Below are 23,642 nucleotides of genomic sequence, written 5' to 3' on the forward strand. Positions count from 1 at the left end.
ATTGACAAAAATTACTGAATAGTAGACAGTGGCAAGTAGGGTCGTCTCCTCAGGGACTGGAGATACTTGTCTCTTTTTAAAGTCCAATTGATAAGGGGGGGATTTTACCGGAATGAAACTAAAAATAATTAGACAATTTAATTAAAAATGAATAAATCACTAGCACAAATATAGCAGGAATTTAGTCAGGAATAAATAAATTCTAGCCAAGGATGCAACTACTCAGGCACAGTCCATTTATCCGATCATTGATGCAGGAGAGGTTCACTTAATTTATTAATAGGCTAGTTATAGTCTGATGACCAATTTTTCCTTAAATTATTGATAACCAAGGTACGACCGTTGATTACCCCTAATCAGCAAATACTCCTAGGTACGACCATAGGAATTAATTTTCCAATTGCATTAATATTAGAAAAACCTAGCCCTAACCAATAACACGCTACGAGGGTTATTTAAATTAGATTGCACGTTCCCCTAATGTGTAAGCACACCAGCTGCCACTAATATTAATCAATCAAACAATTACGGATTTAATTGACTAAATTGGCACGAGATTAATAAATCACATTGAACATCGGGCCCTTGACATCCAATTAATAAAATAATCCCATGAAAATTTAATCAGACAACATGCAAATATTAATAGATAAAGGAACACGTGAAAAATAATTAGATCTCACAGATTTTCGGGACTGCGCCGTCGAGTTGACCCTTGACTAGATGAAAGACTTAGCCACGCCGCATAATTAAATCACCACACGAGTTAATAAATTGCGAAGGCATTGTTTTGTACTAAAAAGTAAGGAATGAAGGATGTTTTTCCCGTTGGGGAATTTTGTCGAACACCTGACGTGTCTCAGAGGCAAGTCAAAAGGAAGAAGAAGAAGAAACTAGAACTACCCTACAAGACTAAAACTAGCGAAAGAAAAATCAAAGCTCCCCTCTTCTGTACGCTTGTTCCCTATTTAAAACCAAAAGAAAGGTATCCAGTGGTCCCCACCAATTGGCCACAAGCTGCCGAATTCATCTCCTTGTTTTGAGCCTCTGCGCGGTCCCCACCAATTGGCCACAAGCTACCGAATTAGCTCTTGCTCCTCAGGCTTTTTTACGTGCCTTTACTAGCTCTTAGCTCTTGTGGTCCCAGCCAATTGAGGCTTTCTGCTGGAGTCTCCCAAATTTGCATCCAAAAGTCCCTCTTTTTGTAGTTATCTGCTCCACTCCTGGAATTGGGTCCAGATACCAAATATGAGTAAATATCAGCAATTAACACAATATTTGTCCGGGATAGAACGGGAAATTAATAATAAAATTACTAACAATTTATACCCTATCATTGGACCATAAGATTGGTTTGAAAATTATTAGATCGTTGTGGATGTTTGAAAATTACTATATCTCAAACAATGTAATTTGGATGATTTTCTTTGTTGGGTTGTTCAAAGTGAGTTACCAAAACATGTTTTCAAAAAGAATGCACAATTATGCTTTCAAGTGATAAGTACAATCGTGGTAGAAAGTATTTACAAATTTTACCAACTTAATTTTGTAATGGATGTAAAGTTACTATTTTAAAAATGAAGGACAAAAAGTTCATTTGATGAAATGTAAGGGACATTTTGCACGATTTTTCCTAAAATTAATTTACACAAATTTTGTTTTTCAATTCATGTATAGTTTCTAATTTATCCAACTAAAGTTTTTTTCCTTGTTCTTCACTAATTTTGGATTCTATTTTTAAAACTACATTCAGGATGGAAATTTACATCAGCAAGTTTATTTTGCTAGATGAAATTTAAAGGTCGGTATTATAAGAATAATCCTAAAAAAAAAAAAAGAAACGGACCTTGAGAACATAATGTAGTCATTAATGGGTCACTTATTCTATTAATATTAATTTAGAATTAGATATATGTCAACAATGTCCAGCTTTGGACGTATCTTTTGAAATCAGTAACATCATGAAAAAGAAAAACAACATATGATTCTGAGGAACTTGAATAAATTCAGTTATGTCTATGTTCTTAGTATAATTATTTTATGTACTTGGATATGCATCCAATGATATAGTGATATGCAACTTGTTTAATGTAATGTTATGTAATGAGACATTGAATTTATAAAAGTTTTTAATCAACTCAGCAGGAATTTTTAAAAATTTATGAAGGTTGATATACACGAAATTAATCGAGATTTTTAAGAATATGGCCTAACTAATGCCCGTCATTAAATTTTAAAGGAAAATTTTTTTTCAAGTAAATTAACCTATAAGCTTTCCAAATCAGTTTCTATTCCATAAGGGATTCTACTTCTAAAACAATACTTAAAGGTTGGTAATACGTAGAAAGCCCCATTTATGTTTGGAAATAGATTAAAGTCATTAATATTACTAATAAGGGTATTTTAGAAAAGAAAGATTATATTGCTAAATCACCAAATTGTATTGGTACTTTTAATATAGTATAGATTATCTTGGTTTTTACCAAACTTCTCACAAGCTTCTTGAGAAACAAGGTTATATTTCGTGTTTAGAAACTGATTATGTGTTTAGCACTACATGATGATTTATATTTAAAGGGATAATGTAACGTATTCCCTTGCCGATGCTTAATACAATGCTGAAAATAAAAGTTTAGTCCTACGTCTTCATTTAATCATTTTCACCTTTTATCATGGAATTCAAAGGCTGTGGTTGACATTCAAACCTACGTTATAATCTAGATAAAGACTTCAACAAAAGCTTTTGCCTGGGAAGGGCAATTCACTTTAACAATAATCTATTGCCGATTACGTACTAATTAGTCCCTAACATGACGATTGTGAAATCAATAGTATAATATTAACGAATAGCATGGTGTTGCACACGCGATGAAAATGAATTTGGTTTAATCATACTTAACCATCTGAGCTTTGGGGTAATCACATTTTTCAACTCTGAATCTTATAATACTTTTATTTGTCTTTTGCTATTTTAAAAAAATATTTGAGTTATGTAAAATTGTAAATTATCAAGTGGCAAAGGATGAAAGTGAGCCATACACCAGCTCTTTAGTCACAAATCTGCCCTTCTTGTGGGTTATTTCATCAGCGCGTAAGTAGTTGTGGGAGTAAATTCTTGCTATAATTCGAAAAAGCAAATCCCGAATAAAAAAAAAACATTTTTATTTCTCTAAGATTAAACAAAAGCATTTGCCGAAAAAAAAAAAAGAAGAAAAATACAAACTTTACCCTTCATGAAAAGTAATCATATGTTAGAAAACTTAACTCCATCCCCCAAAAAAAAAAAAAACATGTTATTGTCCTTGTGTTATTAATTATTGAAAATACAAATTTAGATACCATACTCATTTAACATTATAATAGAACTTAATCACCAAAAACTCTTTAACAATAGTCATACTTAGTTGAGCATGGAAAATATACTCTTTTAATATAACCAATGATTTCAATCAAAAGAAGTGATAATTTGTAATAGACTTGATGTTGCAAGGTAGGCATACTTTACCATATCATAATTTTGGATTGAAAACCGAATGCTTTCAAACTGAGGGGTAAAGCATAAATATAATATGAAGTTTTTGGGGGGACAGAATGTGATTATTAGAAAGCTCATGGGCGGCAAAGTGTGACTAACATTAACCCAATAAATTTCTGTTCAAAAGTCTTAATTTCCATTTGTAATGGTGAAATCCAACAGGGCTGGGACTCATTAGCATTAAAATACTCTACTAAATCAATCAATGCTTTGTGCCTACCAAGACCGTGAAACACCGAAAGTCGTGCTGTCACAAAAGATAAAATCGCAGTCGGTGAGATGTAAACATCTGTTCACATGGCTGACAGTGAAATACACATAAAAATTTGTCTGAATCAATAGTCCCTCAATAATTTTCTTTGTCCTGGGATCAATACAGAAAATTTGCAAGCACAATTTACAGAAAAAGTTATAACCTGATAGAGGGAGATTCTTTGCAAAGCTTGGTGATGATGGCTTCTGTTCCTGCTTTTGCTGCTTCTGCTGGTTCCAGTTTGGATCGCCTTGATTATGCGTTGGAAGGATTACTGTCTCCATCATTTGCAGTAGGAAAAGTTTACAATGATTGGAGGTATCTGAGGATTCTCTGGCAATCCTATCACAAGAGAAGCGGTGCTGCAGCCGGCCTGAAGATTGAAGCTACTGCTGAGGAGATTGCCCAGGACCTTGTTCGTTTTTGTAATGGAGAGAAACAGGGCGACAAGAAGTCCCCTGAATCAGAATCCCTCCTGGAATTAGCCCGTGATTGCAGCACAAAAACCAAGCTTTTGATGGCTGAAATTGGAGAAGCTCTTGACCGTTTGTACTTGTCCTGGTCTTCAAGTGGCCGAGACAGCAGCAACAACAGCTCATTCCAGATCCATCTGCTGTCTCCTGCACCTCTTGATGTTTCCTTTTGGCCAAGTTTTGTCAAGCAGTTGCAATCAAACGTGCTCCGGATCTCACGGATTGCGGCTGAACATTTGGGCAGTGAACACGTTAGTGTAAGGAACCGTGTCTATTCCTTGTACGACAGCCTCAAATCACTCGAGCATTACATTGCTCCATTATTTAGTCACCCCAATTTCTCATCCCCTGGGAGAGTAGGAGCGGAAGCAGGAGCAACAACAGATGATGCATTGCCTAGTGTTGATGCTTGCCTTGGCCATGTGGTATCTGTGGTCCTACGAATTGCAAATCAGTGTTGTGATCACTGGTTGGATTGCAAAACAGGCCGAATCCAGGTGGAAAAAAGTGAGTTGACTAAGTTCGTGGAGGATTTGCATCACGAGATTCATCCTAGGAATCCCCACTTTATGGAGTTCCATCTCAACTTCCTTATGGCTATCTACCGCAGCAGTCACAGGAAGGACGAGGACGTGGATTTTGTGATGCAATTCTGCTATTATCTGTTCAACTTCGAAGGTGGAGATTTCCGAGATGAGGTATCTTCCCTGGTAACCCTTTTTGTCAAAACTAACGCTAAACTGGAGGATAGGGATTTTGTACAAAGTTTCTTTCCAGAACTCAATGCAGTGCTCACAGAGATAGCGTCTCTCTTTGAGGCGAACAGCAGGGAGGGGGATAAACTGGACAACTCTCCTCAGTGTTCTGAGTTACTCACCAAAATTTGTCTCCTCAAGGCAGAGCTTTTACTCGTGGTGCAGATCCATAACATCAACAGCAGCAACAAAAGCAGTTCCTCCCTTTCTTCCTCCTCCGCTATGCTTTCAGATTGGGAAGATATTATATATGAGTGCAGGGAGCTCCCCAGAAATTTGAGCAGATATTTCCAAAATCTATACCATGAGCAGATAGAAGATGGGAAAAAGATGTCGGCGTTTATTGAGTCAATATTCCAGGAGGTAGAGTTTCTTTATCAGTCATTTAGGCACCAAGAAATCACAAAATCTGCAGTGAAGAACTCACTTCTCCCACTTGTTTCTAAGCTTGTGATTTTCAAAGAAGAGACATTTCTGATGGAATTGCTACGGTTGAAGAACGGTGGTGAGTCAACTTTCTTGGCTTGTGGGAGAGAGCAGATTGCCCTACATCTTCAAAAGCTCAAGTATATTTCACAGATTCTGTTGGATAAGCGGAGGAAAGACAGAGAGGACGTGTTCAGATCCTGCTTGTACTTTAGGAAGCTGACAAGTTTCTCTTACTCTTTTTCTATCACACAAGATAAAATGATCATTTCATTCTCTGACCTGTTATATAAGGTGAAGCATCTGATGAAGGCAGAGCTCAAAGAGATTATTCCCCAATTTCTGATGTTTGATTTCCCTAAGACTTGCAAACTAAGGTTCCTGGATTTTCTGTTGACAAACCTTGAGGAGCTGCTGAAATGCTTTCCCACGTCAATTGCATCAGTGAAGCACCACATTGAAGAGATTCAACTACATCTGAAGTTGCTGAATACTTTTCTGGTGAATGTTACAAAATTGGACATTGAAAAGCATCCAGAGCTGAAAGATATTGGTGATTGTGTGAATGATGTGGCATATCAAGTGGAGTGTATTGTTGACTCAATTGAGGTAGATGCTCAACCGCAAAATTTCTTCTGGTTAATTGATGTACTGGAGGACTTAAGACTTGTTAAAGAGAAGGCCTGTGGAATTCATTTGCCAACCCCCGAGGCAGAAGTTCGAGATTCCAAAATTGTCAACCAAGTTCCAATTGACAAGTTGTCAAGGGATAGCACACCAACAATTGATGAATTTGTTGTGGATCTCAAAGATGAAGAACAATTTATAATAGAAAAACTTACTAGAGGAACTCCAAAGGCACTAGATATTGTTTCTATTATTGGAATGCCTGGTTTAGGCAAGACAACATTGGCAATGAAAGTATACAACAGTAAAAGTGTCATGTATTGCTTCCATCAGCGTGCATGGTGCACCGTTTCCCAAGCATATGAGAAAAGGCGGCTGTTGATTGAGATCTTAACAGGCGTTCACGGGCCTACCGATGAGATACACCAAATGACGGATGATGCTCTTGAAGAGAAATTGAGAAAGGCCTTGCTCAGAAACAAGTATCTCATAGTTATGGATGACGTTTGGGATGCTGGAGCTGTGAATGACTTGAAAAAGGCCTTCCCGAATGACTCCAACGGAAGCAGAATTCTCTTAACCAGTCGCCACCGTAGTGTGGCCTTGGAAATTGAACCAGATAGTGTTCCTCATTCTCTTCGCCAATTTTCTGAGGAGGAAAGTTGGGAGTTGCTGGAAAAGAAGGTGTTCAAAGGAGAAAGTTACACCAAGGAGTTGCTGGAAGTCGGAAAAGAAATTGCCCGCCGCTGTCAAGGATTACCACTGGCACTTGTTGCTGTAGCTGGTATACTGAAAGCCCCAGTAAAGAACCCAAAATCTTGGAAAAAATTAGCAGACACCTTAAGCTCAGAAGTAATTGATAATCCAGAAGCTCGGGAAGCTCGATGTAAGGAAGTCTTGGGGGTGAGCTACAACCTCCTGCCAGAACATCTAAAATCATGCTTATGCTATATGGTGGTTCTGAGTGAAGAAAGAGATATTCTTGTCCGCAAGTTAAAACGGTTTTGGCTTGCAGAAGGGTTCATACCGAGACCTGAGCAGAAAAGCTCCGAAGAGGTTGCGGAGGATTTCTTGATGGATTTGATTGACAGAAGCTTGGTGATAATCTCCAAAAGAAGATCCAACGGGAAGGTTAAATCATGTCGCCTTCATGATCTCATACTTGATTTCTGCAAGTCAAAGCTCAAAGATGCCAGCCTCTTTCAGCTAGTAACCAGGTCTAGTGAACCATATGCTTCTTTTCCTAGTTCAGATTATGGTTTTGAATTTGATTTTCACCATAATTCATGTCCTGTATCATTTTCATCCTATCGGTTGGCAATATCTTTGAAGCGCAACCATCTTGTTGAATCAAAACCTATTGGTCTGGGCACACGTTCGTTGTTGTTCTTTGCCTCCTCAGATTCAGAACCAAGATGTCCTTATGACATCTCCTTCATTTGGCAGAACTTCAAATTACTCAGGGTGTTGGACTTTGAATGCATCAATGTTGGTGTCTCTTTTCCTGCAGAAATTGGACAGTTGGTTCAATTAAGATACTTAGCAGTTGGGGGTTATTTGCGATCTATTCCACAATCGATATCCAACCTCAGGAGATTGGAAACTCTTATCCTGAAAGGATTGCGTGGTATGATCATGTTACCGAATACTATATGGCAGATGAAAAGTTTAAGGCATGTTCATGTTAATCCTCACATTTCTTTCAACCGGGATGATGAAGAGCAGCGTGGTGGTTGCTTTGAATTAAAGAACTTGGTCAGCTTATCTTGCCCATCTCTTTCTTGTGGCGAGGAAGCAGACAGGATAATAATCAGGTTTCAGAATGTTGGCAAATTGAGATGCATATTTTTTGAATCACAAGATTCATCCACGAATCGCAATCAGTTTCCCAGATTGATCCGTCTAACTCATTTGGAGTCGCTCAAGATACTTTACCATGGGACCCCTCTCAATAATGGCGAGTTCAATCTCCCATTGAATCTAAAGAAATTGACCCTATCAAACTTTCGCCTACCATGGAGTCATATCTCTACAATTGGAAAACTAGAAAACCTAGAGGTTCTAAAGTTACTTTCTGGTGCTTTTGAGGGGCGGACATGGAAGATGGAGGATGGAGAGTTCCAGAAACTCAAATTCTTGTGCTTAGACACACTGAACATTGTGGAATGGATTGCCTCTTACGAACAACTTCCCAGACTTCAAAGACTTGTCATACAAAATTGCAAAGAACTTAAGGAACTTCCTGATGACTTAGCGAACATAACTTCGCTGGAAACAATTGAAGTGCATTGGTGTGGGCAGTCTGCAGAAGAGTCGGCAAACAACATTAGGGAAGAAGCTGGGGAGATCAAAGTCGTTATCAGGAGTTCATATTCAAAATCCTGAGCATCATTCTTCATCAGGTTACTTTTTTTCTTCGCTCACTTGTTAGTCTATCTAATGGATTTTCAGTAATTTATCCAATTTTATTTACTCGAGGACGTACATCTAGCTGAAAAATTCTAAGAAAACATTAATTGCTGCATTCGAAAGATTTGGTATATATTAGGATTAATCCTCTGTACATATAAGAATTTATCCATTATCACCATTGAATGCATAACTACATATCTGAATTTGAATTTGAAATCCAAATTTTACATATGTGTCATACATCTACTGTGATAGTGTATATGTGTTGTTAGTGTATATAAAATTCAACATTTAATTAATCAAGCATTCACCTTTATTATTATTATTAGTGTTGTTGTTGTTGTTGTTGTTATAAGACTTAAAACTGATCAATTCATGTTATTCTCTTGTCTCTAGTAGTAGTTCCATATTTACTTCTCTTAGACTTGTCAATCTTAATGCTAATTTCATAATTAGCCACTTGTCTATCTTAATGCATGTTTTATTCTTGTTATCTGAGAGCATTTTTCTTTGACTTTTGCCAGGTTCAGTTTGTAAAAAAGCCTTGACTTAGATATCCAGGGGAATTGGTGCTCACGGAAGGCTGGGATTTTTTACTTTAAAACTCAGTTGGAACTGTCTAATCTTATATTCTAGATGAGCTCATATCTCTCATTTTGATTTGGAACTAATGAAGCGATATGACTTATTATTTAGCTGTGCCAGTTTGCTATCATATAGTGGGCTGTTTATGCTGAATTTGAGAAGCAGAAAGCTACTCCATGTATTCTGGATGCTTGTTTGATGAAATTGAGATGAAGTCTGTTGTTATCATCAAGGGCCTATTCAATTTTTCCCCTTGTTTTTATCTTTGATTTATCTGGGTAGTTTTTTTTTTTTGTTAATTAAGATTTTCTTTTTGGGATCTTTTTCATCATGGTTGAGAAGGTTTTATTTATTTATTTACTTATTAAACGGAACTCCAAACTTTACACAGAGAAAGGCTAGAACGTTGAACTCCAAGTTTCTTATAAGAGAGGAGTAAGGAGTGGGTAATAGTTGGAATACTTTGCTCTACTATTCGATGTCAAATTCAGTGTCACTTTCACTCATCATATGAGAGTAAAAAAAAATTAGATAAATAACATGAGATCATTTAAATAAATAGAACACTTAATGTAAATATAGAAGTTAGCATCAAAAAGTGACAGCGAAGATCCACATGGAGTGGGTAAGGGAAAATCTTGAGGGCCAAGTTTAAAACTTCAGGTAAATAATGTTTTTATTAGTTAAGTAATCATAAAAACTCAAACCAAAGTTGGTCAATAGAATTTGTTAATATGGCCTTGTTTGGCAAGCAAGTTTTTTTGCTAAGTTTGGCTGCTACAAGTTTTTTTAAAATTTTAACTACAGTAATCTCAAAAAACTTTTCAAAAGTTTTAAACTATACACCTCAAAATATTCAAAAATTTACACATTTTAAAAAATTTTTACAGTAAGTTATAGTAAAATTTTAGACAAACACTCAAAAAACTCACTTGTCAAACGGGGCATATATTTGGTGGATTTTTTTTTTGGATTAAATAATGTTTATTGGGCCTAGTGGCCTTGAAATTCAAATTTATATTAGCCCAACACTGATGGCCCTAACTTTAAGCTACCCAAGTTTGTTGGAATTTGTAGTGGTAAGGTAAAATTGGGACTACTTTCGAGACTAAGGCCTTGTTTGGATTGCATTTTCCATGATTTTTCATGGAAAAATTATTGTAGCGATTTGATATATGTGAGGAAAAAAGGTAATAGGAAAATGTGATCACAGAAAACGACGTAATTTTTTGACGGAAAACAGCAATCCAAACAAGGCTTAACTTTTCGCTCTACAAATTTTGATATTAGATTTTTGAGTTCATTTTTTTTTGTGACAATAATAATATTTTTATAATCTATTCTAGAGGGAGAAAAATCTAATCCACAAGAAATATCATTGAAGAAAGCTACTACAACCAAGATTTAAGGTTTTAGTGGTGACTAATAGATCAAATGGCTATTTGCTAGATTTTGAGTCTCATTACACCAGAATTATAGTCAACTTTTTTTTTTTGCTTTTTTTTCAGTGTAAGTGGAATTACACTCTCTTCCCCCGAATCACCCTACCCATCTCTTCCTTTATTTTGTTGTGTTACCTAAGGGAGCATAATGATCCAAATTCTAAATAAAAAGACCCAAAGTGCAAAGTCAAAATTATTGATTAATATCAAGTTGATTTTGACCGTTAGTCATTGTTAATTTTCCATCAATTTTCTTAAATGTGCCTAAAATTAGAAATTTTGGAGAGCAAATTTATTTTGGTTTAACACACAAAACAATTATAAGATACTAAGACTGTATTTCTCCCAAAATTTTGTTTGAAAAGTCATTTTGCACCAAAAATTTTCTCCGTGAATACATTTTCTAATTTTTTTTTTACTTCACTTATATCAAATCAGTACAATACATTTTCTACAAAACTCCAGATAATTGCAATCCAAATATGATAAATCATCAACAACAAAAAAAAACTATCGTAAGTTTCAATATCCAACTTCTACACTCGACGATTTATTAATTGATTTTTATGCCCAAGTGAGAGTGCGCAATTTAAACATCTAGGATACGATGTCGGCAATGGCTGGTGTTTGCTACTGTAACACGATATCTTGGGAGTTGTTCCTTGCAACGGTAAACGCGGTATCTTGGCATTTGATCTGTTTAGTCATTTTTTTTTTTAATAACAGAATAGATCCTACACTTACTTCTATTCTCACTTTACACTAAGGGGAAGAGGTGAATCCAAAAGAATCAATGAAAAATTCGGAAAGAGCTAAACTGCTATTAAACTAGATGAGTATCTTTGTAGCTACTAGTAAATTTTTCAAAAAATTCTGAAGAAAAATACAGGTCAAGAAATTTAATCTCTTAACCTCCTTCTAGATTTCTTTTTTTTTTTTTTTTGTCGATATGATAGCTTCCTACTCTATGAGGAGGGAGAGGGTCTGAAAAGATTCTGGGTAATCCGGAGGGGATTGAATCACCATTGGATCAGATGGTTGTACTACGCATCCGCTTAAATTTTTTTTTTTTTTTTAAAGTAAGGCCACATTAATTGTGGCAAATTGAACCTTGTCTCCCACCCTATCAAGCCTTAATGTATTGGTGATGGCCACCAACCTTTTGGCGTGGTGGTTTCTTAACCTCCTTTTAGCTATGTTTTAAAACTTGGATGGACCAGCCATTTCGATCGATCGAACCAGGAACCGGTCAAGTGTCCGGCCGAGTTATGCTAAAAATCGGGTAAGTAAAAATCCAGTCAAATCCGGTCAAAATCGAATTTGACCAGATTTGATCGGGTTTGACCGCGAAAAAATCCGAATTTTCTGGTTCAATCAAGCAATTTAAAAAAAAATTCGAACTTTTTTAATATTATGTTTTGATCCTTAGATTGTTAAAAATTATTAATATATTTCAAATATTTCATACTTTATCAATGTTGTCTTAAAGTTTGGTGTTATTTTTCAATTAAATCCATAATTTTAATTCTAAACTTGTTAATACTCATTAAATAATATAAATTGTTACTTGATTGTTCTAATTTCTTTGTATTTTCTTGTTAAATATATTTGAAATATCAAATATATATGAATATACATTTATTAATATTAACATGTTATTAGATATTTCACATATAATATTTTAATTTTTAAATAATTTTTATTTATGACATTATCGAATTCAACCCTGATCAAATTCGATTAAATCCATTAATCCCTGAGTTTGGCCGAGTTATATCCGGTTCGATTCTGAAAACACAGCATTTTAGGGTCTTACTCTTGCCGTAGTTATCGTTTTAGTCGCCCAGTGCTGGACTTACGAGGACCGAGGGAATCCGGCTGAATAGGGGACAAAAGATTTATTGTGGGCCTAGAAATGTTTGGAATAGACTCAATTGACTAATCGTTGTTGTCTTTTTGTCCAAAGTTGAGTAAAGGTGTTTCTATTTAGGATTAATTGCACTCTGAACCTGTCGACTATTCCTAAATTATGCTTTGCATCTTAATCTTTCAATTTCTGCAATTCTTTGCCTCCTATTTCTAATTTCCCGCATGATTTCAAATCATGCTAAATCTGGTGGGAAAAAGAGTGATGCGACTAGTTCACCCTCAATCTTGTTATTGTAACTGTCAAACATGCCCCCCACAAGAGGTCATTTTTAAGAAAAGGGTTAATCACATTTTATCCCCTTAAAGAATACCCCATTTCTCAGTTTACCCCCTAACCTTTAATTTTGCTCACTTAACCCCCTTTAGGACAAAATTGCCCTTGCATTATTTTGACTTTTCATTTACCTTGTTTTCCTATCTTTTATTTCTTTTTCTCTTTCTTCTTTATTTAATTCTTCCTCTTTCCCACAAAAATATTCACCTTAATGATTGAAATTAAAAAAGAGGAATTGCAGAAATCTATCTTCTCCTTAAATGATTAAAAAAATATTCAAATCACTTTCCTAAAATATAATTTTTTTAGCCTTTTAATTAGTTTAATTTTGGGTTTTCCTCTTTTCTTTCTAGTTTCTCATTTTATTCTCAAGAAAATATCATAAAATGAAATTGTTTTCCTTTCTTTTATTTCCTTTTCTCTTTCTTCTCTCTTTCATCCTTCCCAATAGAAATTTTATTTCAACGAAAATTTTTGTTTTGAGTTTGTAATTGCATATTTTTTGGTGAAAGTTTAAAAGTCATCAAAAACTAATTTTAATTTTTTGTATGATGCCACGTGTCACAAATTTCAATTGATGATTATTAATTAGGTCACAATTTCATCTTAAAATATTTTCATGGGAATAAAATGAGAAACTAGAAAGGAAAGAGGAAAATCCAAAATTAAAAGAATTGAAAGGCTAAAAAAAATGTATTTTAGGAAAGTGATTTGAATATTTTTTTTAATCATTTAAGGAGAAGATAGATCTCTGCAATTCCTCTTTTTTAATTTCAATCATTAAGGTGAAGATTTTTGTGGGAAAGAGAAAATGAAATAAAAGAAAGGAAAACAAGGTAAATGAAAAGTCAAAATAATGCAAGGGCAATTTTGTCTTAAAGGGGGTTAAGTGAGCAAAATTAAAGGTTAGGGGGTAAACTGAGAAATGGGGTATTCTTTAAGGGGATAAAATGTGATTAACCCTTAAGAAAATGCTCTTTACTTTTTTTTCTTCACCATTTGAATTTATTTAATATTTTATTTCCCCGGACACAAAGGGTGAAAAACAAAGCCACCGAATCCGCCCACGATTACCACCCGTCTCCCTATCAAAACAAACACTTCAGGTTTGTTTGGATAGTCATCATGTTTTGATATATTATTTTGTTTAGATTACAATTAAAATTTTTAATCAACTATCTTTTATTTGACATATATCACATATAATAAATGTGTTATGATAATTATTATAAATAATATTTCAAATAATCTCCTATTCATACACACTCAATAATATTTGCATTTCAATTAACCACGTTACATATATTGCATTCTATTAGATATTCACTTCATATAAACTTCAATGGAATTGTGTGAATATTTTAAAACGGTAGGATTATGTGTTAATGTGCCAAGCCATGGAGCTTTTTCCTTTTTCTTTTTTTTATAGAAGTAAGAAATTAGATAGATAAACCTAATTTCAGAAGTAACCTCAAAAGCCGGTAACTTTTGAGATCCCTCGGGGACTTAACTACTCGATCCTTAACCCCCAAGAACGACGTGGGATAGTAATTTATCTGAACGATGTGCGATAGTAAGAGCGTTGCTAGTAATTTATCTGAACGGAAGAAGAAAAGCAGGTAAAATAGTAGATTATGTCCGAATCTTAGACCCGTAAAGGTTTCAACCAGGGAAGGATCATTTTATGCTAATATTTATTCAATTCTCAACCAGTAAGCCGTGCTGTTCCACATGCTGAGTCTCAAGTCTTCATTTCCATAAAATTTCATTTTATAACCTTGAAATTCAGAGAGGGTGGTTGAGTTGCAAACATCAGCTCACATGGCTGATAGTTACGTAAATATAAAATAATCATCTGAACAATTAGTTGTCAATTATTGTTGGTAAAAGCATTGTTGTAAGACGACTTCTGCATCCTTAAAATTTGAGTGAGAAAATCCCAAAGGATAACTGAAGTTTGAAGATGATGGATTCTGCTGCCGTTGCTGCTGCTGCTTCCAGTTTGGATCGCCTTGATTCTGCTTTAGAAGGGTTACGGCGCCGATCGGTCACTGCGGAGCAGATCTACAAGGACTGGAGGTTTCTACCTTAATCGTTTTTCTGATGCAGAGGAGGAGGAGGAGGACCACGAGGGTCCAGAATCACAGTTCCTTCTCCTTCTGGCTCGTGATTGTGAAACAAAAACCAAGCGATTGATGGCTGAAATTGGAGAAGCTCTTGACTATCTGTACTCGTGCTCAACTGGAGGAGGGAGCACCATCAGCAGCTCACTCCAGTTCCAGCTGATGTCTCCTGCAACTCTTGATGTTTCTTTTTGGCCAAAATTTGTCAGCCATGCACAATCAAACGTGCTCAGAATCAGTCAGATTGTGGTAGATCACTTGGGTCATGAACACTTTGGTATACGGGATCAAGTCTTTTCCTTTTACAACAGTCTGAAGTCCATCAAGCGTTACTTTGGTCTGTTATTCAGCGATCCCAAATTCCCATACCTGGGAGGAGCAGGAGCAGATGATGCACTGCCTAGTATTGATGCCTTCCTCGGTCATGTGGTATCCTTGGTCCTTCGGATTGCCAATCGGTGTTCTGATCACTGGTTGGATTGCAAAACAGGCCGGATCCAAGTGGAAAAAGGTGAGTTGAGTAAGTTCGTGGAGGATTTGCACCATGAGGTTCATCCAAGAAATCCCAATTTCATGAGGTTCCATCTCAATTTCCTTTTGACTCTTTGCTGTATTAGTAATAACAAGGATGAAGAGATGGATGTTGTTATGCAATTCTGCAACTATCTCTTCAATTCTGAACGTGGTGATTTTCGAAAAGAGGTGGCTTCCCTTTTAACTCTTTTTGTTGATGCTACTACTAAATTAAAGGTCAAGGATGCAGTAAAAAGTTTCTTTCCAGAAATCAATGCAATGCTGGTTGAGATAGCGTCGCTCTTTGAAGTCAATTGTCGCAAGGGGCACAAACTGGATGACTCTCCTCAGTGTTCTGAGTTACTTACAAGAATTTGTCTTCTCAGAGCGGAGCTTTCCCTCATGGCACAAATTCATAATATGAGCGAAATTTGCAGCAATTCGTCGTCCTCCTCCAGTATGCTTTCAGATTGGAAAGATATCTCGAGAAATCTGAGCATATATTCCAAAAATTTACCCCTTGAGAAGATTGAGGGTGGGGAAAAGACGTTGGCGTTCACTGAATCGTTGTTTCAGGAAGTAGAATCTCTTCATCAGTCATTTAGGGACAAGAAAATCACTGGATGTATCATGAAGAACTCACTTCTCCTACTTTTTTTTAAGATTGTGATTTTCAAGGAAGAGTCATTTCTAACGGATATATTACTGTTGAAGAGTGGTAATGACGCAACTTCCATGGCTGGTGGGAAAGATCGAATTGCACTTCATCTTCAGAAGCTTGAGTACTTTCCACTAATTCTCTCAGATGAGCGAATGAAGAATACAGAGGACATCTTCAGAGCCTTCAAGCCAATTGAAGTTTTTTTCAGGAGTCTGACAAGTCTCAATTATTCTTTTCTTATCGCACAAGATGAAATGATCCTTTCATTTTCTGAGCTTTTAGACAAGATGAACCAGTTGATGGAGGCAAAGCTCAAAAAGATAATTCCCCAATTTCCACCGTTTGCTTTCCCTACGACTTTCAGATTGAATTTCGTTGATTCTCTGTCAACAAACCTTGTGGAGCTGCTGAAATATGATCCTGCGTCAATTGCATTGGTGAAGCACCACATTGAAGAAATTCAACGACATCTCCAGTCATTGAGTTCTTTTCTTGTGGATGTTTCAAAGTTACAGATTGAAGGGGATCTGGAGCTGAAAGATATTGGTAATCAAATCATCCATTTGGGGTATAAAGCGGAGTATGTGATTGATTCAATTGAGGTTGATGCTCAATGGCAGGATTTCTTCTGGTTAAATGATGTACTGCAGGAGCTAAGAGTTGTTAATGAGAAGGCCTGTGGAATTCAGTTGACCATCGGTGATGCTAAAGTCCTAGATCCCGAAAATGTGACCCACGTTTCACGCGGTACGTTTCCAAGGGATGGTACACCGGCGATCGATGAAATTGTGGTGGATCTAAGGGACCAAGAAGAAATGATAATAGCCATGCTCACTAGAGGATCCATGAGTCTAAATACTGTTTCTATTTTTGGAATGCCCGGTTTAGGCAAGACTCTATTGGCGAGGAAAGTATACAACAATAGATTTGTCACGTGCCGCTTCGATATTCGTGCATGGTGCAGTGTTTCCCAAGTATATGAGAAAAGAAAATTATTGCTTGAAATTCTAACTGGGATTCATGGGCTTACTGAAGAGATTCGCCAAATGAGGGATGAAGATCTCCAAGCAAAATTGCGTCAATGCTTGTTGAGAAACAGGTATCTCATAGTTATGGATGACGTTTGGGGTGAAGAAGCTTTTAAAGACTTAAAAAATAGTTTCCCGGATGATGCCAATGGAAGTAGGATTCTGGTGACCACTCGTTCCTGTGGATTGGCCTTGGAAATCAGTCCACATGGAGAACATCATTCTCTTCGCGAGCTGTCTGAGGATGAAAGTTTCAGGTTATTAAACATGAAGGTATTCAATGAGGAAGGTTGCCCCAGAGACTTAGTGGCAGTTGGAAAAGAAATTGCGCGGCAATGTCGAGGATTGCCTCTTGCAATTGTTGCTGTAGCTGGTATACTGAAGATGACAGAAAAGAGCCGAAATTCGTGGAAGAAAATAGCAAACAGCTTGAGCTCCCAGGTACTCAATGACCCAGAAGCTCAGGGCCAGTCAGTCCTAGAACTAAGCTATCAATACTTGCCGGAATATCTAAAACCATGCTTTCTCTATATGGGAGTTCTTGATAAAGACAAAGATATTCTTGTTAGCAAGTTGATTCAGTTGTGGCTCGCAGAAGGGTTAATACCAAAAACTCTCACAAAGAGCTTTGAAGATTTGGCAGAGGAGTTTTTGATGGAGTTGATTGACAAAACCTTGGTAATAATCTCCAGAAGAAGATCCAACGGCAAAGTCAAAGCATGTCGTCTTCAGTCTCTTATGCTTGATTTCTGTAAGTCGAAAACCAAAGATGCAAACTTCTTTCAGCTAGTAACCAGGTGTGATGACCCATATGCTTCTTTTCCCAGTTCAGATTATGGTTTTGAATTTGATTTTTACCATCATTTGCGTCCTGTTTCATTTGCATCCTATCGGTTGGCTGTATGTTTGAAGCAAAATCATTTTCTTGAGTCAAGACCATATGGCCTGGGCACCCGTTCTTTGGTGTTTTTTGCCTCTACAGATTCAGAAACGAGATGGCCTTATGACATCTCGTTCATTTTGCACAACTTCAAATTACTTAGGGTGTTGGATTTCGAATGCATCGACGTGGCTTCTTTTCCTGTTGAAATTGGACTACTGATTCAATTGAGATATTTAGCAGTTGGGGGGTATGTGACATCTATTCCACAATCATTAGGCAACCTCAGGAAACTGGAAACTCTTATTGTGAAAGGATTGCGTGGTAAGATCATCTTGCCAAATACGATTTGGCGCCTGACAAGTCTGAGGCATCTTCACGTGAAAATCCATGTTGTTTTCAACTTGGATGATGAAGAGTATGAAAACTGCTCTGTTTTAGAAAATTTGATCAGTTTTTCCCGCCTGTCCCTTCCCTGTGGTCAGGATGGAGAAAGGATATTGAAGAGGTTTCCAAATCTTCGCAAACTGAGTTGCATATTCTATGAACCACAGGATTCTTCCACGACTTGCAATCAATTTCCAGTGTTGGATTTTCTAGCTCATTTGGAGTCACTCAAGATAGTCTACTTTGGGACCCCTCTCAATGATGGCAAGTTCAACCTACCATCGAATCTGAAGAAATTGACTCTCTCAGACTTTCGCCTGCCATGGAGCCATATATCTGCAATTGGGAGTCTTGCAAACCTGGAAATTCTCAAGTTACAATCTAGTGCCTTTGAAGGGCAAACATGGGAGATGAAGGAAGGAGAGTTCCAGAGCCTCAGATTCTTGAGCTTAGACACTCTGGACATTGTCCAATGGAATGCCTCTTGTGACCACCTCCCTAGACTTGAAAGACTTGTCCTGCAAAATTGCAATGACCTTGAGGAAATTCCGTTGGATCTTGCGGAAATACTCTCATTGCAAATGATTGAAGTGAATTTCTGTGCACAATCTGTAGAAGAGTCGGCCAAAGAGATTGGGGAGGCCACTGGGGAAGTCAAAGTCCTTATCAGGAGTTCAGATTTGACGACATGATGAGCATGGTTTGGACTACTCTGCTTTATACTTCCCATGATCGCTCGTAAGTCTATTTTATGAATTTTCAGCAACCTATCCATTTTCTCTATTCGTTGTGACCTGAAATTCCCTTTATTTCTGTTTATTCCTTCTGCTTAGGTTTTCAATGTTAGCAGTGATTTGATGCCAATTTCTATTTAGGAAATCATGTTTGATTCTTGTCTTCTGAGACCATTTTTCTTGCCTTTTTCCAGGCCTATATAAAACAGGCAAGGCTCAATTGAAACTTTAGAGATTTTGTTCGTCACAAGCAAGAAGTTTAAGGCCAAGCTTTGCCTTCCATTGGAGCTTTCCCAATTTCATGTTCTATTTTATGCTTTTGAACTTTGGAACTAATATAGCAAGGTGATTCATTTTTTGATTGCCTTTGGCACTTGGATATTAGCTTTTACTATTAATGGATATTAATTTATTTTGAATTTATGAACTGGAGAAAGACGATGCTTGTAGATAGATGTGTTTTGAGAATGCTTGTTTGAAGAAATTGAATTACAGTTGCCTTTCATCATCAAGGACCTTCTTTTTTTTTTTCAGTTTATTTTTATGTAATTATATATACTCATAGGGACTAAACATATGTATTGGTTTTTGATCTTGTCAAATGGGGACTATTTTGCTGATTTAATGCAATTTATTGATATGTTTGGAGGATTTATTTGATCGGATAGTATTTAATGAGCCTAATGGCCATAAAAATTGAATGTGTCATCCTTCTCAATATATTTTGGCAAAAGTCAAAGCATGATTATTTAGATTTCAATATTTGCCTTAAGAATTAGCCTTTCGTAATTCTTCCAGCTAAGTAAATGAAGTTCTTTTTCTTTAAGCACCTTTGCCCTTGCAATGGATCTTCTGTATCACATCCTGTCCCACTCCTTAGAATCTCGCCAAGTGTCCCTTAATAAACCAAACCCTCAAACAACCCAACTCGGACCATATTAAGTTAATTAATGAGTTGGGTTGTTTGAGGGTTTGGTTTATTAAGGGACACTTGACAAGAATCTAAGGAGTGGGACAGAATGTGAGACAGGATGTGGTACAGAAGATCCGTTGCGAAATCCAATTCAACTGGTTGAGTTGCGGATAAGGATATTCATCGGCTGGTAATTCGGCAAAAAAATTTTTGATTTTTTTTTTCAATTTTTTTCAACAAGGTCAACGTCCTAGGACTATCCAAACCTTTATTTGGTAATTGGATTTCAGCTGAATAGCCCGTATCCAGGTAAAATACCCAAAGTTTTAGATTGATTTTCTAATATAGATTAATTAAGTATAATTAATATGTAATTAACAATATAAAGTTATTAATATGTTAATTAATACGCTTTTAAGGTCACATATTTATTTATAAGCATAAATTATAACTTATATTGACTAATACATTAATATGTAATATGATATATTAGTGGGCATGAAATATATAAAATATTTAATTAAAATATGAAATTTGATAATTCAGTCGGTAATTGGGAATTCAAAATTGAATTTCAATATCCATTCCAAAACTATTTTACCAAATTTTGAAATTGGATCTTAATTGGTTTTCACGAATTCTGTCTTACCGATATCCAATTTTATATCTAAATTGGATTGGCCGGTTACTCGGTTTTTTTCCATAGTGTGAACACCCGTTGGTGCAAACATCTGTTCACATGGCTGATGGTTACGAAAACTGTAGTTTATATTGGAATCTTAGCCCCACTGAAGGTTTTAACCAGGGAGACTTACTTCATGCTAATAATTTGTTCAATTCTCAACTGCGAATCAATGCTTTGGATCCTCTGCATAATACGAAGTCGTGTAAAATAATGAAAGTCGTGCTGGTGCATATGCTTGGTCTGGTCTCAAATCTTGTTTTCCATTTCAAATAAAAAAAATCCAAGGGCGGTGGTTGAGTAGCAAACATCAGTTCGCATGGCTGATAGTTAATTAACCAGGGAAGGGTCGTCATTTCATGCTAATACTTGTTCAGTTCTCAACAGCTAATCAATGCTTGGTATCAACTATAAAGTCAATGGAAGCAATATAATACTCCCTCCGTCCCACTTTGATAGTCCTGTTTTCCTTTTTTGTCTGTCCCAAATTGCAGTCCACTTTCCAATTGAAGAATGTAGTTGTATTTTCATTTTCCTAAAATACCCTTATTCAATACAAGTTGTTGTTGCTATAAACCTACCCCATTTAATGAGAGTTGATTCTTTTTTTACCATCAATTCAAGTTCCCATAAAGTTGTACTCTATTTAATGTGAGGGTATTTTAGGAAAATAGCAATCTAAATTTACTTTTCCAACAAAATTAACTACTTTTTCTTAAACTGTGTGAAAAAAGAAACAGGACTATCAAAGTGGGACGGAGGGAGTACTACCTAAAACAATGAAAGTCGTGTTCTTGCACATGCTTAGTCTCTAGTCTTCCATTTCCGTATTCCATTTCTAACCTAAGATTCAAAGAAGGTGGTTGAGTTGCAAAGATCAGTTTACATGGCTGATAGTCGCATTTAAAAAAAAAAAAAAAAACACCTGAATGATTAGTCGTCAATTATTTCCTTCATCTCGGCTGAATACACAAGATAGGGAAAGTATATACAACTCTGCAGTAGGTAAAAGGCATTGTTGTGAAACGACTTCTGCATCCTTAAAGAGCTCATGTATGGGAATTCTGGTTTACTTCTTCTTCTTTGTAATTATCGCGAGATTGTGAAGTCAATCAATATCAAGCATATCCAACTTGCATATGTGAATGGCCTAGAGGTTCTGATTCAAGTTACCTTCTTTTAATAGGCCGTGCACGGTGGCGTGGACATCCTCAAATTCTCATAACCACAAAGACTGCCTTCTAGAACCCTTTTGACGCTACACTTCTTGCAGCGGTTAAAGGTGGAGTATTTGTTGCACAGGCAGCAGGAAGTGGAGGTCCTTTTCCTAAAACTTTGCTCTCTTATAGCCCACCGATTGCATCTGTTGCCGCTGCAGTTGATGACCAGAGGTACAAGAACCATTTGACTTTGGGAAATAGAAAAATCTTAGCTGGACTTGGATTTGTCACTTAAGTAATACTGGATTATGTTGTTTGACGAATTTGCTAGATGTTTGCGTATGTGCTAATTGGTTGCTTAAAGCCAGGTGCTTTATTTGGTTTTTGATATTTTTGTCCAATTCTGCTGATTTTGTTTCAAACTACCTTCATAAGTTTGTCTCTTTAGCTGGAAGAAAGCCCCCTTTTGGTTTTTTTTTTTTATATTTTTTTTATGGTTTTATTGGGTGAAACTGAAAGCCAGGGTGGGGAGTTGGAGAGTTGGGCAGTGCTGCCGTCTATTTCTATGCTGAATACATTCGGTTGGTTCGTGGACTCATTTAAAACTTGGTAACATCGATCTTCATCAGGAAAAGACATAAACACACGCATTAAGAGGGAGGCAAGAAAAGAAGAGGAAAATCAGAGTGAAAAGCAAACCAAGGGAAGAGCTGGTTTGGCCGTAACCGGAAATCGCTTCACCGCTACCATCTCAATCTTCAACTGACAAGCACTGTAAGATATCTTCTGCGGAATATATGAATGGGTTAATTATAGTTTGCCCCCTTGAACTTAACCTTTATAACACTTTGCCCCCTGAACTTTAAATATATACACTTTTCCCCCTTCATTGACTAGGTCAAACGTTAATGATGAATTTTGCATCCAAAATTTTAATAAAATAACATTAATGTGCTTACATAATAGTTTTAGAACAATGCTATACTTTTAATTGGAATATGAAACTTTTTATTAGAGAAAACACAAGCTCATATGATTTTAAAAATAAAAAATAAAAGATGGTATAATTAATGCTTAAGAATTGAAAAATTGTATTGTGGTGAAAAAAGAATTTAAAATTGCTAAAGCATTTGCACAAGTTTTCCATCACTTATCTTTTTTTCCTTTAAATTGTAAATGGATTAGTTTTGATAATTTTCATTTACTTTGCAATTTTACAAGATTTTATGGGGCAATAAGATGCTATTTGATAATTTTATACCACATTCATACCTTGCCTTGTACTTAATTTGCATTCTACATTTAAAAAAAACAAAAATTCTCTAAATATGTTTTTCAATACATTTTGTATTTTTAATCATGTTTTTATCTCATATAAAACACATTAAAAAGTGCTACAATAAAAAAATATAAGCAAATAATTTTCATTCCAAATGCACTAATTAATTTTATATTATTCAAAATAAGTATTGTTATCGGCATTGAGATAAACACATTGAGTTGCTTAGACTTCTTTTTGTGAGTTATCTAATTCATTTTTGTACTAAAAGATAGAAATGTATAGTGTAATTGTGTTTAAATGCATTTAGCAACTATTAAGGATATAGGTATTTATTATGTTACAATTATTATGTGTGTTTAAGAATTAGGCGGGGATATTTTGATCATGAAAAATATAACTTCATCTTAACTCCGTCAAAAAGTTGGCCGCAAGGGGTAAAGTATATATATTTGGAACTTAAGGGGCAAAGTGTTACATGGGCCCAAGTTCAGGGGTCGAGTGCATGATTATTCGTCAATTTTCCCATAATTTTGTCGTACATATATATGTTTTCCATTGCTTTTCATTT

At 36.0% G+C, this 23,642-nt stretch overlaps 2 protein-coding genes and 2 long non-coding RNA genes across 6 annotated transcripts; 3 read left to right on the forward strand and 1 right to left on the reverse strand.

The window, feature by feature from the left end:
- Positions 1 to 836: 836 nt before the first annotated feature.
- On the reverse strand, positions 837 to 4,073 carry LOC140037746 (uncharacterized). Its single transcript, XR_011841747.1, has 2 exons — positions 3,952 to 4,073; positions 837 to 1,223 (listed from the first exon to the last, which is right to left on the reverse strand). It is a non-coding gene; the product is annotated as an uncharacterized lncRNA (long non-coding RNA).
- Positions 3,696 to 9,294, forward strand: LOC113735127 (putative late blight resistance protein homolog R1A-4). The gene is made up of 2 exons (XM_027262086.2): positions 3,696 to 8,471; positions 9,006 to 9,294. The coding sequence occupies exon 1, from the start codon at positions 3,985 to 3,987 to the stop codon at positions 8,452 to 8,454; it is 4,470 nt and encodes a 1,489-aa protein (XP_027117887.1). The 5' UTR covers positions 3,696 to 3,984; the 3' UTR covers positions 8,455 to 8,471; positions 9,006 to 9,294.
- Positions 9,295 to 14,441: 5,147 nt separating this feature from the next.
- Positions 14,442 to 19,545, forward strand: LOC113735128 (putative late blight resistance protein homolog R1A-3). 3 transcript variants are annotated; one of them, XM_027262089.2, is made up of 3 exons: positions 14,442 to 15,412; positions 15,585 to 19,041; positions 19,232 to 19,545. In XM_027262089.2, the coding sequence occupies exon 2, from the start codon at positions 15,627 to 15,629 to the stop codon at positions 18,993 to 18,995; it is 3,369 nt and encodes a 1,122-aa protein (XP_027117890.1). In that variant the 5' UTR covers positions 14,442 to 15,412; positions 15,585 to 15,626; the 3' UTR covers positions 18,996 to 19,041; positions 19,232 to 19,545. The 3 variants fall into 3 exon arrangements, with proteins under 3 accessions (XP_027117890.1, XP_027117888.1, XP_071938885.1); XM_072082784.1 differs by lacking the exon at positions 14,442 to 15,412 and adding an exon at positions 15,418 to 15,536 and having other exon boundaries at positions 15,616 to 19,041; XM_027262087.2 differs by having other exon boundaries at positions 14,442 to 19,041.
- A 2,026-nt stretch (positions 19,546 to 21,571) lies between these two features.
- On the forward strand, positions 21,572 to 22,839 carry LOC140038158 (uncharacterized). Its single transcript, XR_011841979.1, has 3 exons — positions 21,572 to 21,685; positions 21,819 to 22,023; positions 22,422 to 22,839. It is a non-coding gene; the product is annotated as an uncharacterized lncRNA (long non-coding RNA).
- Positions 22,840 to 23,642: the final 803 nt, after the last annotated feature.

This window comes from Coffea arabica, chromosome 3c (genome assembly GCF_036785885.1).
Source record: "Coffea arabica cultivar ET-39 chromosome 3c, Coffea Arabica ET-39 HiFi, whole genome shotgun sequence".
Lineage (NCBI taxonomy): Eukaryota > Viridiplantae > Streptophyta > Magnoliopsida > Gentianales > Rubiaceae > Coffea > Coffea arabica.

Coding starts and splice junctions, on each gene's coding strand:
- LOC113735127 (XM_027262086.2), top strand. CDS start 3,985: ATGATGGCTTCTGTTCCTGCTTTTGCTGCTTCTGCTGGTTCCAGTTTG.
- LOC113735128 (XM_027262087.2), top strand. CDS start 14,907: ATGGCTGAAATTGGAGAAGCTCTTGACTATCTGTACTCGTGCTCAACT.